At 55.6% G+C, this 15,063-nt stretch overlaps 1 protein-coding gene across 8 annotated transcripts in view; it reads left to right on the top strand.

Annotated features, from left to right (window-relative positions):
• Window positions 1-3,603: 3,603 nt before the first annotated feature.
• BCL11A (BCL11 transcription factor A) overlaps window positions 3,604-15,063 on the top strand; it is a 67,375-nt gene continuing 55,915 nt past the window's right edge. For 3 of the 8 annotated variants that reach the window (XR_011094339.1, XR_011094338.1, XM_068675338.1), the window contains exons 1-2: window positions 3,606-5,347; window positions 10,849-11,178. Coding sequence is in view for 6 of the 8 variants with exons in the window: in XM_068675338.1 (XP_068531439.1) it covers window positions 5,293-5,347; window positions 10,849-11,178 (385 nt within the window). In the remaining 2 variants the exon portion in view is untranslated. Of the gene's footprint in view, window positions 5,348-6,459; window positions 6,567-7,858; window positions 8,129-10,848; window positions 11,179-15,063 lie in introns of those variants that run through there. The other 5 variants (XM_068675343.1, XM_068675341.1, XM_068675342.1 and 2 more) reach the window with 5 other exon arrangements.

The raw sequence follows: 15,063 nt of genomic DNA, 5'->3' as shown, positions 1-15,063 counted from the left end.
CTGCTATAATTAAGACTGTATGGATTTGCATTATAGGTCAAATTCTAAATGCACAAAGTTTAAATTATGTTGGCTCAAAATGTAGGATACAAGCTGTCAGGGGCATGTTACACGCTTATAGGAAGATACACAAATATTAATAAGATACAAAACGGAAAGCTAGCTGTAACTTCTAGAGCAGGAAAAACTAACACCGGGGTTTGGCTGAAATTAAACATTTGATTAAAAGTGAGATTTTACTGGCATTGTTTATAGCATAGCTAGTGCCTCCCCTGCCTGCCCATGCACAAGCAGAGCTGTAGACTTCAAAGGAGGGATTTGGTATCTGAAAGTCTGCCTCCTGAGTGCTTTGTGTGGTCATTTTATTGTCACCCCTCAGAAGTCCAGTCAAGGTTCGGGGCTCTGTCGTGCTCAGTGCTGTGCAAGCAGGCGCAGGCTGAGATCCCAGACCTTGCTGTAACCGCTGGAAAAACTCTCCTCGAGTTCAGCATTTTATTCTGGGTCCTGCCTAGAGCAGCCTGTAACGAAATCTTTCAGTCACCTGGCGCTCATATGTTTGTGATCCTGCATGGACTCGCCGCTGTGTGTGCTGCGCTTGCTGGGTTGCAGTTTATTTTGAGCTTTTATTAAAAAAGAAAAAAAAAAAAAAAAAAGAGAAGAGGGAAAGCAGCATGCCCAAGTTCCTCATCGTGCAATACTAATGCACATGCTATTTCTAGAACGCGCAAGTCCTCTGCTCATTCATGGGGAGTCAGCCTGGTGCGATAAGAGTTCCACCCACAGTGCCTCTGCCTGATTGAGACTATCAACGCGGCGGAGGAGAGCGCCCCGTGCTATCGGCCGTTATGTAACGCGGCACAGCTCGGGAGAACTGGCATAATTTTGGAATTTGTATTTGGTCCTAATGTTCTGTACTGAGTTGGCAAGTGAGATTCCTGCCATGAATGAATGACAGTTGGAGCTTAAAAGCAGGAACATTTGCCCACCAAAGTTGCTGAACTCACCCACTGCCAAGTCTGTCGCTAAATTAGCAGAGAGGCAGGGACAGCAGCGTGCAGCACGCGCTGCATCGCACTCCTCTGCGCCTTCGGGTCCCAGTCCTGTGCGGGAAGACCGTGTGCCTGCCTGTGAGAAGGAGGAAGGCCACACTTCCCAATTTTAGGTGGTTTTGTGTCCCTTTAGGCAGCAGCCTCCAAGTATCTCACAGGCTTGAACGGAGGGAGGACCACACTGTTCCTCCGAGAGAACTGAGGCATCAGGAGAGGGAGATGTGAATTTCTGCAGATATCTCAGGGCTCTGCTCCGCGTGGGACAGATGGAAGTGGGCCAGCTGGAGGGGCTACAGCCCAGGGGCAGCCCCTCAGCTAGCGAGCCAGACCCTTGCACGGCAGCACGACCACCACCCTGGCCCAGCACCTACCTCTGAGCTGCCCATGCGCGGCCGAGCATCTCGGCCGTGTTTTCCCATTTTTGCTCTGGGGCTGGGAGCGTGTAGCATGGGAGTGGGCAAGACAGCTGGGGGAGAGAGCAGCTGAGGCCACTGCAGCGGGACAGGGGGGGCATCCTCCGCAGCCGGGGCAGGGAAAGGTCGCGGTGAGAAGCAGGAGGTGACACACAAGTCTGCGCGAGTCCACAGAGCCCCATGGCTCGGCTGCCTTCGGTGCTTGCCCGGGTTTGTTTTCACTTGCCCTTCTCACCCACCAGCACTTCGAGGCGTTAGCACCATTTGAATATTTTGTACCTGTTTTGAGCCGCCACGGTCGGTAGCGTAGCTCCGAGCACAGTGCCCTCGCTTCGTGACAGGCGCCGAGAAGCCCGAAAACGCTCCCTGCGTCCGAGCGGGGCCGGGGCACGGGCAGCACCGCCTCGAGGGGCCGGGGGGCGGCGGGGGCATCGTCCCTGCTCCCGCAGCCCCCCCGGGCTGCTCCCCGGGGCCCAGCCTCACGGCTGCTCGCCCCTCGGGCATCGCCGGGAGCCCCGATTCCCCGTTTCCCCGGGGCGAGGGAAGCCCAGCGGGGCTCCTCTGCCCGGCCCGCCGGGGGTGGGCGCAGAGCCCCCCGGCGCGGAGCCCCCCGATGTGGAGCGGGCAGGTCCCCGGGGGCCACCGCGGCCCTGGGCGTCCGAGCCGCGGCGGTGCTGGCTTTGGAGGCAGGAGCGGGCTGCCGGGGGGGCTGGGAAGGGGATGCGGGGGGGACACAGCCCCGTCCCGGGGCCGGAGGTGGCCCCAAAAGCCGGCCGGCAGACAGGCAGCGCCCCAGCGCTGGGGCTGAGGCTGCAGCAAAGTCCCTCGCAAGAGCTGTTTGTTGACCACATTCACGTTCAGAGCCCTGAAGCTAAAAGCACTTTACACCATAAAATAAAAGCACTGTCTTTTTTTCTAAAAGGTTACGTCTGGAGGCCACGCTGCTCATACTTCATACAGAAAACTACTGAAAGGGCTATGAAATCCTCTATGATTTACACTCCCTCTCAGTGCATTAGGATATAGATCTACTCGACTCTAAAAATACTGTGGAGTTTCTAACCGACGTGAATATATGTGCATTATTTCAGAAAGTCTGTTAGAAAACTTGTCAACACATTATAAAGCATAAACCAGGACTTGGCCATTAAATACAGAGATCAGAGACAGAATATATACTGCAGGAAGTACTGAGAAAAGTCCCTCCATTCAAAAAAGGTCTATTAGCTAAAAGTTTACACACAATATACACCAAAGGGTTTAGAGAGAGCCCGTGGACCGTAATTACAAGGCATAAATGGAATCAGTAAGGGCTTTACAGTCCCGAGCGCAGTTAACTGGGCTGCCAGAAAATAATTTTAATATTGTCATAATTTATTACCCAGCAAAAGCCACATCAAGGATTGTAAATATAGTTACTTTGTGTCCACGGCTGCTCATTAAACAGCCTCGTTCCCTTCCCCTAAAAATACAATAAAATAAAAACCCACCTGCATTATTAATCTGTGGTTATGCCACGTTAAAAATGTCTTCTGACTCCTTTTCTTTCTTGAGGTTTGTTATCGCCCTCCAATCACATGACAATGCAAAGTGTCGGGGGGGCGGCGGGGGAGCGCAGCACTATTGTGATCAAACGCCAATATTAATAATTATCCAGCCCGGATGAAATACTGTTTTAAGGCAGCGAGTTCCCATTTAATTCGAGGCATTTTACGATGCGGGAATTAAGGGCACGCTAATGGTAGGAACATCCTCGCTGCCATTCATGAAAGCATCTGTAAAATTAGCTTTTGAATGTATGTTTGAAGACGTGCCGGAGGAAGTCACCTCTGGAATCTCGCACGCAGTACAATAATAAAGCAGATTTAGTTGTAACTAAGTGCTTAATTTGCTACGATTTTTTAAAGAAAATCAATGAAACGTCGCCTGTTATTTATTGGAAATAACCACAGCTAGGTATTCTGATCTATGTTGGCTTTAGAGAGCGCGCAACTGTGTAATGAATTGTAATTCAGAGGACTGTTAAACGTGAACCGCAGAACCTTTCAGAGGTAATAAAGTCATTACTTTTTACATTGCAGCCACCTTGAAAAGCTTTATACGCGCTATTACAGATAAATCAAACGGCACGGCTCTCCGCACGGTCCCGCACGCCTGTTTACACGCGCCGGGCGCGCAGCACATGGCCGCGGAGCTCCGACAGCCGAGCCCCGCGGCGGCGCGGGGAGCCCCGCAGCCCGGAGCGCTCGCCCGCTGCCACCCGGAGCCGCTTCCCCCCGAAACGCGGCGCCCGGCGGGCGCTGCCCGGCCGCCCCCGGCCCCGCTCCGGCCTCGGGGCGGCCGGGGGGCGGCGGCGCCGCGGGAGGACGGCCCCGGCGCGGAGCGGGGCCCCCCCGGGCCGGCTCCAACAGGTCCCGGCGCGCCCCCGCCGCCGGCCCCCGGCCCCTCCTCGCCGCCCCGCGCCCACCTCGCTGCCGCGGCCGGCCGGCCCCGGGCCTGGAGCGCGGGCACGGCCGGCTCCGGAGCGGCTCCTGCCGCGGGCCCGGCCCCGGGCGGTGCGGGCGCGCTTTGGGCGAAGTTGCGGCCGCCGCATCCTCCCGGCTCCGGCCGCTTCTCGCCGCCTCCGGCCGCGCCTTTCGCTTTCGCTCGCCGCTCTGCCGGCGGGCGGGCTGCGGGGCGCCGCCGGGGGGCTCCGGGGGGTCCCGGCCCCTGCCGCCCCCTGCCCCGCTCCCGCCGCTCCTCCGCCCGCTCTTCCTCGCTCCCTAAGTCCTCCCGGCTCCCCGGCCCGCCGCTCCCCGCCGAAGTTTGCCGCCGGCCCCGGCCCCCGGAGCCCCCCGGCTCCCCGCCGCCGCCGTCCCTCGGGGCCGGGCCCCGGCTCCCGGGAGGAGGGGACTCGGCGGCTCGGGGGGGCGTGGGGGGGGGGGCGAGCGGGGAAGCCGGGAGCCGGCTGGGCCCCCCCTTCCTTTTTGGGTGGTCTCCGCTCCTACCTGCCTTCCCACCTCCTCGGCGCATCCCGAGGCTAGCCTGCCCCGCCGCCCTCCCCGTGTGCCTTCCCTGATGTGTTTGCTTTTCCAGCGGGGGTGGGAGCGTGTGCGCTGCCGCTGCCTCGGCTCGCTCGCTCTTTCTTTCCCCTCTTGCTCCCTTTCCTGCCTCCTCGCTCCCCGCGCGCCCGCTCCGGCCCCTCGCCGCCCCTCTCCCCCTTCCCCTCCCGCAGCCGCCCCGCGGCCCCGGCCGCCCCCCGCCCCCGGCCCCCGGCGCCCCCCGGCTCCCCCCGGCTCCCGCCGGCAGCGTGCGCCCGGCGCCCGGCGCACCCCCTCCCGCCGCGCCCCCTCCCCTCTCCCCCCTGCGATCACTGTCCATTGGCTTGTCCTGGTCTCTTTTTCATGTCCAGCCCCTGATGAGTGTCCATTGGTGTTGCCTTCGCCTTCCCTCCTCCCCTCTCCCCGGCTTGCCCTGCCCATGTTTTGTATGTCTCTGTCCATCCAGGCTCCTGACGTTCAAGTTCGCAGGGACGTCACGTCCGCACTTGAACTTGCAGCTCAGGGGGGCTTTTGCCATTTTTTTCATCTCTCTCTCTCTCTCCTTCCCTCTCTCCCTCTCTCTCCCTCTCTCTCTCCCTCTCTTTTTTTTTCCTTGCACAAAAAAAAAAAAAGCCATGACTGCTATCCCACAATTCATCTTCCCTGCGCCATCTTTGTATTATTTCTAATTTATTTTGGATGTCAAAAGACATTGATGAAGATATTTTCTCTGGAGTCTCCTTCCTCTCTAACCCGTCTCTCCCGATGTGAACCGAGCGACTCACAAGCCACCGAAGCCACCAACCCACCATGTCGCGCCGCAAGCAAGGCAAACCCCAGCACTTAAGCAAACGGGAATTTTCACGTAAGTAAGCCGGAGAGCGATTTATTTCATTTCCCCTTCACGGATTTAATTTTTAATTCGAGCGAGAGCAGAAAGAAAAAAAAGAAAAAAAAAAAAAAGTGAGAGCGAGCGAGGAGCGAGCGAGGAGGTGAAACGAACTCGGCGCCGGCTCGGAATTACTGGCATTCCGCTGATTTTCGCCCTCGGTCGATCACCTTGAGCACTTTTCTCCTCTTTCTGCCCCGGCCCCCCCGGCCCCCGCCGCGCTGCCCCCCGCGCCCTCTCCCCGCAGCCGCCGCGGAGCCGCCCCGCGCGGGCCAGGTGCGGGCTGGCGGCGGGGGCAGAGCCGGGGAAAGTGCAGAGGAACCCAAAGGAACCCCGAGGAACCGCGGACGGGGCTGCGGGCCGGGAGAAAGTCCGGCGAGCGGAGCCGAGCCGAGCCGAGCCCCACCGCCGCTCGCCGCCGCCGCTCGCCCCTTCGCCCCGCGGTACCCTCGGCGGGGCCGGGGGCGAGGGCGGGCGCCCAGCCGAGCCGAGCCGAGCCGAGCCGGGCCGGCCGCCTTTTGTCTCCGCCGCGGGGTGCGGGACGGCCGCCCCGCTCCGCTCCGCTCCGCGCCGCCCCGGGGCTCCGCCGCCCCGACCTCGCCCCGCGCCCCGCCGCGGCTCCGGCTCGGGCTCGGGCTGGGGCTGGGGCTGGGGCTGGGGCTGGGGGGCGGCCCCCGGGCGGGCGGGCGGCAGCGGCGAGCCGGCAGGGATTCCCTCCTCGCCCTCGGCTTCGCGCTCCCTCGCTCGCTTACTATTTTTTGGAAGATTTTCAAAAAAAAAGTGGAAGTGGATTTTGATTGGGAAAAATCTCGTGTCTGAATGTTTACAAGCACCGCGTGTGCGGGGAACCTCCTGCCAACAAACACAGGCAGGAGCGAGCCCGGGCTGAGCACACACACACACACACGCACACACACACACACACACACACGCACACACACACACACACATGCACACGCACACCCGCTCGCACACTCCTCGCACACCCGCGGCCGCCCAGCTCGCCGCCGCATTTAAACCCCAAACCAAATCTCCTCTCCCCGGGAGAGAAAAAACCCGAGCCGAGCCCCACCACACTGTTCGCAACAAAAACTCTTCGGCTCCCTCCCCGCAGCCGACACAACACACGGCAGGGCTAGATGCAAGATAAGCGGGAGCGCTCTTTGCACAACAAAAGGCAACTCGAGCTGGCAAGGTTTGGGGTGAGGGGGGGGAAGGAAGGGCGAAAAAAAAAAATCCCCTTTTCCTCGGGGTGAGCTGGGGGGGAAGGGGACGCGATGCATGCTTCTCGCGGCTCCTTTTCCCTCCTTCCTCCTCGCTTTCCTTTCTCCCCTTCTCTCTCTCCCATTATCCCTGGCGGGTTTTGTTCCCTCCCAGGGATGGCAGAAAACCCAGGGCGATCGCTCGCTGCCAACGAGCCCCGCTCGCTCTCGCCTTTTGCAAAACTTTGCCCGGCGATTCCTCCCTCCCAGGCGGCGGCGGCGAGGCTGGCGGCCAGCGCGGCACACGCAGCCCCTTAGCGAAGCGCTGCGGCTCCTTGGGGCCGCTCCCCCCTCCCCACGCTGCCCTCTCCCCGCCGGGGCTCGCCCGCAGCCCCCGGCCCCCTTTTCCCGTTCCCCCTCCGCTCCCCGGATCTTTTGCCCGGCGCCGCTCAGCGCTGCGCTTCCAGCACCCCCACCGGGCTGCCGGGGCCCCCTTCCCCGAACCGGGGGCCCCCTTCCCCGCCCGGGGATGCCCGCGGCTCCCCTCCCTGGGGGTGCCACCGGCGAGACCCCCCCCCCTTTGGCAGCCCGGCGCCGCGGAGCCCCCCGGCTCCCCGCGCGGCCGCGGAGCCCCCGCCCGGCTGCGGAGCTCGGCCGGGGCGGCCCGGGGGGGGCTCCGGAGGGGGGCGGGCGGGGAGGGGGAAGCCGGGGGGGGGGGCAGCGGCGGAGCGGGGCGGCTGGGCACGGCTCGGCACGGCTCGGCACGGCTGTGCCGTTCAGTCGCTAGGAGGCACACCGACACCAGAAACGCCCCCGCCGCCCGGCGAACTTGAACCTGGCCGGCGCCTCCGCGCCCGCAGCGCGGCCGAGCCGGCGGGAGGGGGAGGGCTCGCCGCCCGCCCCGGCCCTTCCCCTGCCTTGCCCCCCCCTTTCTCCCCCTTCTCCCCCTCGTCTTTGTTCGCGAGTTTGGCCGCTTCCAGCCACGAGCCCGCCCGCAGCCGCCTCCCGGGGGCGGCCCGGCCGCTCCGCAGCCGCGCGGGGCCCCCGCTGGCTCTCCGCGCCCCCCCCTCCCCCCATCTTCCCCCCGGCTTTAAAAAAAAAAAATAAATAAATGCGAGGTTTTTGGGGGCGGCGGGGGGTGGGCAACTTTGGCGCCGAGTTTGCCGCTGCCCCGCTCCCCCGGCCCGTTCCGTGCCGCCGCCCCCAGCCTCGCCCCCCAGCCGCCCCGCACTTGAAAGCAAACTTGGGCCGAGGCCGCCCCCCCCCCGCCCTCCTTCCCCGCTCTCCCGAGCCGTGCCGAGCCGGCCCCGGCACCCCGAGCCGCGGCTCCCCTTCTCCCCGCACTTGTCGGGCCGGGCGAGCCCCTCCAGTGCCCGCCGTGCTCCTGGGGGGCTGGGGCCGGGGAGGAAGGGGGGAGCTGGGGGAAGCCGGGGGGCCACGACCCTGCAAGAGCGCTTCGCCTTAGAGACGGCCCCGACCCGTTAGGTAGCCAGGCAGGGCATTTGGCTCGCCCCCGAATTAAAACGCCCAGCCCGCGGAGCGCTGCCCAGCCCAGGTGAATCGCATTGCCCTGCTTTCTTCGCACACGGCGGTTTTTGCTTTCTTTTTCGCTTTCTGGGAAAGTAGCAGTGAGAATAAAACCGTATTTTGCTGGCTCTGCCTCCATCGGGAGCCAAATGTTTTGCAGTGAAGACGGTGCCAGCCGTATTTCATACATTAGTATATAATTCTTGTTAATTAGCAATAATTTACGTTAAGAGCATAGAAAATGTTGAGGTTACAGGTTTTATATCTGTACATTTGATCATCTTGTTATTTTCAAGAACTTTGCCTCCTATAAAATTAATTAGGTGAAATGTGGAGGTGTAATCAGCAACCTCTGAATTACCACTTCATTTCCTGGTTTTGATTGTAAATCAGCCCAGTCACTACAGACTTCAGCAAAGTCTATTTTTGTTTAGCCCTACTTTTAACTGTCTGGTGTCTAAGCGCTGCGTTACCTTCCACTGCTAAATAATACTGACAGTGTCAGAAATAAATCAGGCCACGGGAAAACATTATAATTGAGTAATGATTATGCAGGGCTCCTCGCTAAGCGAGCTGTAAGGGGAATGTTGTTTATTTGGCGTCTTTCGCTGTGGAGAGTTGCTAAGCCAGAAGTTACGTTTACCGGTTAGCCCCAAATACCTTTGTCTGATGCGTGTGGCGAGCTACTGGTGGAATTAGTCCTGCAGTGATTTACTCGCTCTGTCCGACCGCAAGGAATGGCCGGGGAGAAAAATGCCACGCGCAGAAATCCTGCAGACACGTCCTGCTCCCCTCTCGGTGCCCGAGCCCGAGATGCCCCCGGAGCGCTAGCGTTGGGGCTGCAAGTTTAGGAGAAAACCCCGGCGATTAAGACATTGCTGTTATTAATACGAACGTAACCTTCATATTCCTGTGGTTGACCTTACGTTAAATTAGAAGTAGTACCAGAGGCGAGAAATTACGGACTGTATCCCTGTGTCCTAGTTGGAGCTAAGGTACGGTGAGGTAGTGTGCTCTTTCAATATTATTTCACGCAGCACAACTGGGAGCTACTCCAGATCTTCCTCCTCAACATTCAGCCTAGGCAGGGTTGAAATAAATTTAACCTGAGTTCACTGGATTTTTGCACTTTATCAAAATCAGTTCCAATATCGCGCAGTCAAATTAAAATCTATTTTTTGATTCTCTGTGGCTTTAAGTTCATTAAATGTGAAATTGGCAGCTAGCTAAAGAAGGTCAGACTGATTAACTGTTTAGGAGTTGCATTCTGTCTCGCCTGCCGTACCTGGCACTGTTTTGAGGTGGTTTGCATTTGTAGTACCCTCTCGTTTTTGTTGCTGCTGCTCGCGTGTGTGCTGCGTTGCACAGACAGAGGAATACCAACGCACTGGCGGTATTTTTTTTTCCTGAAAGGCTGTAGTGACTGCACGCGTATTGCCAAGATATTTCCGTGCAAACTTGAAAAAAAAAAAGGCAAACAGAAAAGAAAGACGTCTCCACCTCGTTAGAGCATCCACTGACGATTATGTGAGCAGAAATAGCCTCATAATGAAGCTTTTTGGAGCTCATTCAGAAAATTTGTCAACTTTGACAACATTAGGCAAGGTATTTTGAGCTTAAAGAAAGCACTTCTCCTCGGTGTTATGAAATGTGCCATTTGCTTGGCCATGCTGATTTTTATACGACGAAGGCCACCGGTGCTAACACGTTAGAGAGAGAATTTAGGCATTCCTTTATTTCAGGATGAAAAAGGAAAAATGACGAATTGGCTTGTTTCCTTAAGAAATAAAAAATCTCCTCTTCGGCTAATATCTCTGGGTGGAATTGTAGGTGAATTGGGAATTTATGTGAATCCCGAGGAGCTGCTGAGAAGCGGGAGGTTCCTCCCCCCGCCCCGCAGGAATTTCGGTTGCACTTGATTTTTATCATTTGCTTCTCTGTCATTTATTTATTTATTTTTTTCTCCCTCCTCCCCTTCCCCCCGCGAGTAACTCCTGCCTTTTGAATGTGTAAATTGGAAGCCACAAATGTGGGTATGACACAAACGCGTACCCACATACGCATGTACACGTGCACGGAGAGGGCCATGCGTGCGCGGTGTGCCTGCGCGTGTGCGTGCCTCCATCCATTCCCCCTCTCCTCCCTTGCTTCTGCACACGGGCGCTCACACGCTGCCTGTACGTTGAATATGCAAGCTATGTGTTGAAACACCTTTTGTCTGCACATGCACACGCGTGGTTCACGAGCCTAAATTTGAGCAAGTAGGTCTGGCTTGTGGAAATACACACCCATGTGAGAGGGAGAGTGAGTGTAATGCTTTCAGCCTTGGATTCATATACATAAATAATACATCCGACAATAAAACACGGCATTCGCTTTTTCTTCCTAGCACCACCGCAGTTTTGCAGTATATTCTTGAAGGCTATTCATTTGATTTTACCACTAAATCGTTAAATCGAGTCGGAAATCTCTCCTCCTCTATGAGCACAGTTACAGTTGCAGGGTTTGCTCTCCCAGTTCTGCATGCTACAGCTGCTCCTGCAAAATACAGTCCCCGTAGCTGATAAATTTGTCTTCTCATGGTGGGGATAGTGGCCGTGTGGCGTCGGTCTCTTTGGGGGGGGCACACGCGGACGTCGCCGCTGCCGTGTGACATTTGCGACTCGGGGTTCAGCGTGTGCCCCCCCCCTGCGCCCAGCGCTTTCCACCGGAGCTCTAACGATTCTCCTTTTGTTTCTCAAACTGCAGCCGAACCTCTTGAAGCCATTCTCACTGATGACGAACCTGACCATGGCACGTTGGGAGCTCCAGAAGGGGACCACGACCTCCTCACTTGTGGCCAGTGTCAGATGAACTTCCCGTTGGGGGACATTCTTATTTTTATTGAGCACAAACGGAAACAATGCAATGGCAGTCTCTGCTTAGAGAAGGCTGTGGATAAGCCACCTTCACCCTCACCAAGTGAGCTGAAAAAAGCATCCAATCCCGTGGAGGTTGGCATCCAGGTTACGCCAGAGGATGACGATTGTTTATCAACGTCATCTAGAGGAATTTGCCCAAAACAGGAACATATAGCAGGTAAATTAAAACGAGGAGAAGTGTTTGCGAGTTTATTTCTGTTTCAGTCGCAACGTAGCGCGTTCGCAGTCGCAAACCGCTGCGCCCGGCTCTCTCTTGTGTTTGCCACGGTGGCTGACGTGCTAAATGCCCTGCCTTCGGTTTGCGACGAGCACGCGACCGGTATTTCCTAGCAGCTGCGTAGAGGCAGGAGCAACAGGCACGTGCCGTGCGACCGAGTATTTTTAATGGTATTGTGTGAGGCTGCTCTCGTGATTTGTCTGTATTGTAGTCACTGTCTCCCGGCGCCTTGCCTGCCGTAGCGCTGCGGGAGGAGATTTCAGGCCCTGCTGCAGGAGCAGGGAAGGAGCTTTCAAGTCTTGGGTAAACTCAGGGGTGAAAGAGTTAACTGAGCATCAGCCAGCCTTGGTTCCATATTGGCTGTCAGCGTATGGACTGTAATTAAACACAGCCCCATGGCAAAGTGACACCACCGACCTTGACTTTAAGATGCCATTTTCGACTGGCCAGGCCAGAGTAGAGAGGGCAGTTGCTGAAGCGCACAGACATGCTTATTCGAAAAGTTTAAGGGCATGTTGGAAATTTCAAAAGGTTGGTTTGACAGGAAAGGCCGCTCTCTGCAGCCTGCCTCCTCAGCCAAATGATAAATGCTTCTCTGTGCTCTCTCTTGTCTCTGATGTGGTTTTGACAGATGTATCTTGATTTTGTTTGTGGTTTACACAACCACATGTCATCCGTACAAATGTCCAAGGCAGAGTTCTGTTTTGTGCAACAAACAGTCTGAAATGCAATTTTTTTTTTAAAAAAAGGTAAATAATTCCATTTCTTAGCATATTTTTTTTTAAACCGGAAAGCCATTCGCTGTGCAAATATTTTGCAAATGAGGTTGAAAAAATAGAACGTACGACGCGAAAGAAAATCACAGAGCACTGGCAGTCTAACGAGGCGTACTCTGCTTTAAAATCCCGTTAGTAAACAAGAACACTGCCCATTCGGAGTGAGCATTGCAAATTGCTTCAAATCGCGCTAATAATACCATCTGAAAAATGCGAGGCTGCGGGATATCAAAAGCAGCAAATGCCTGGACCAGTTTCCTAAAACAGCCCGCGACGTTTGGGACTCGGCACTGCCTGTACCTCTGTGACAAGAGGCCACAGGACAGCGCGGTGCTGTCAGAAGTGCAGTACATAATCACATGATGTGCTGGAGCTTGTCTTGGGCTTGCTTTGGCCACAAAGTTAAACCATAATAGGGCAGTAGACGCTGGGAGTTTCAGTGTGATATTCTCGCAGCCTTCCTAGCCTCCCAACCAGCCATTAAATCACGCTCGGGGTTTGTGTTTTGCAAGGTTTTGCGGTAGCAGCAAAGACGTGCGAGCGTCTGTCTGTACACACGCATACATATGCAAAGCCACGTGCATACCCACGCGTACATAACGTGAATGAATAGGTACTGTTTCTGCGGAGTAATAGATGGCACTTTGAAAGCATGTATCGGTCGGTGTGTGTATATGTATACCTTATATACATACATACATATATCTCTCTCTATATATGTATATATGTTTATATCCAGGTTTAGAAAGAAACAGAGGCTCAGCTACTGATAAGCTACGTTTTAAAACAGATTTAAAAAAATATTTTTTTAAAAAAGTTGGTGTATTCAACTTGCAGGCCATGCTGGCAGAGGGTTATTTTCCTGGCGTGGTGCAGGGCAGTGCCCATTGCGATGTGCTGCCTGTGATGTGCAGATGAACGAACACAAGTGTAGGGCATGATTAATGAAGCGGGAGCCTGGCGGAAGGGATTTGTAGTCTTCCGAGATCTGGAGCCATACTAAATCACCAAATATGGAGGAGCGGCGGCGTGATGTAACGCTGTATTTACATATCGAACCGCTCTGCTTAAAAGACAAAACACAGTATCTGTCAAGCAAGAATTAGGAGCACTCCTCGCACCGTGGTCCCAAATAGGTCATTCAGTCTGCGAGCCGGGGACGTGTTCACGAGGGGGAACTCCTTTGCTGAGGACCTGACTCCGGCGCTTCAGCGCTGGAGACGCGGCCAAACCCTGCCCGGCTCAGGCTCTGAGGCGAGGCGAGGCAGGCAGCCCGAGCAGGATCTGGCCTCGTGCTGCCACGGGGCCGTTGACTCAGAAGAAGCTTCGCAGCGGCGGTCGCAGCACGTAAAGAGAGGTGCGGGGCCTGATCCTGCCCCCTTGTGCTTGCCCCGGTGGTGTCTGGCTCGTCGCCGGCCGGATTTGCCCCCTCTGCTCGCTGCCGGCCTGGGCCCAGGAGTGAAACGTGAAGGTCTCAGGGGAAGCCGTGGAGTTCAGGCTGCCGGAAGGCCCCTGGATGAGGCACTTCCCAGTTCTGCTATTTCATACCTGCTCTTCTGTGCAGGCGTGCGAAATGCAGGAAGGTAGCTGAGCGTACAAGGGAAAATTAAAAATTAAAATAAAAAGGGAAAGACAATGCCTTTGGAAAAATACCTGGGAACTGAGTGAGCTGATTGTCTGGGGTGAGAGACCAGAAGCCGTGTATTTAGTTGCAACGTAAAAATGTACCCAATTAGTTGGTGCTCTGCACGAGGGGTTGGAGGTTAGCTGTGGATGCAGTGTGGGCTCTGCCGGCACATTTGCAGTCAGTAAGTTGGTGCCTTACGGTAAGAGATCATCTCCAGATAAGTAATGGTTAAAGAGCAGCTCATCTGAAGGAACAGGGCACTGAGTCATTCAGATGCAGGGAGAAATGATGTCTGTTTTAACGTCGATGGGCTTATCTTGGTCCTTGCCGGTTTCCGAAGGCAGAGGCAGGGGCAATTTCGGTACCAGCTGAGCTGCGCGCAGGCCGGCGTGGAGGATACCTGGCTCTGGGTGGGCGGGTGCCTGCGCGCAGCTTTGACGCGATATAAAATTTTGAGTGATGCTGATCCAGCGCCACGGCTGAAATGTCATAAATTTAACTGGAAATTAATAGGATATGTTGTGTGGGTCCGACGAGGCAGCTTTCATCAATATGTATGTCAAACACTCACCACCAGATACCAGCAGTCTGTGATTTGCAGCGAGTGCTACGGCAGGGGTTTACTGATCCGGTCTCGTATTTTACAATAGGGGGAAATATTAACTGAAGTATCTAGAGATCAGTGAATGTAAAATTGCTGTTCACTTATTGAAAAAGCCGAAGAAATATTTACAGTCCACCGGCGTCAGGTTTTACTGTTTTGTTTGTTGAATGTATAAATCTGAGGGAATTAATGAAAGGCTATTTTTTGGGTGAGGGAGGATCTTAAGCGCTACTTGGCTGCAGTTGGAGCACTTTGGAGCGCTGCGCCCACCCGCTCACAGCGATGGCTGGGGATCCTCCAAGGCTGTATTTACTGTGCAAAGGGGGAGGAGGAGGGGAGGTCATTTTTAGCGTGGGGATCCTTTATTCTCAAGCAGCTTGTTGTAGTCAAATGTAATAACATGGGAAAATAACGTGAGGAATACCTCTCTGTAATAATCAAAGGGAAAGTGGACATAATTTGCTGCTAAATTTTGGACCAAGTGATTATTGCGGTGCTCAGGCGGTGATGTCTGTGACCAGTCATTATGCCACAGACATTTTCTGGGATTGTTATTAGTCGTCGCCGTTACCATTCTGTAGCTTGCAAATTGCAGTTCCTTCCTTTGTTTTCTTCCGGATAAAAATTCATTGACACCTGAACTGAATAGTTAGAGGTGTGTCTAGACAATGAGACGCAAGCTTGAATTACGTTTACGGGGGGAAAAATGAAAATGGCAGTATTTCTGAGTAAAATTCGGTTTGCTCTCGCCATGCAGGGAAGCCTGGGGAAGGTAGGCTGGGTTCAGCAGTTCCCTGCAGGAAAAATCGCGAGGGTGC

The sequence above is a fragment of the Anas acuta genome, chromosome 3 (genome assembly GCF_963932015.1).
Source record: "Anas acuta chromosome 3, bAnaAcu1.1, whole genome shotgun sequence".
NCBI classification, from domain to species: Eukaryota; Metazoa; Chordata; class Aves; order Anseriformes; family Anatidae; genus Anas; species Anas acuta.
Note: the sequence above shows the minus strand (reverse complement) of the source record. Positions and strands in the feature narration are given on the sequence as shown.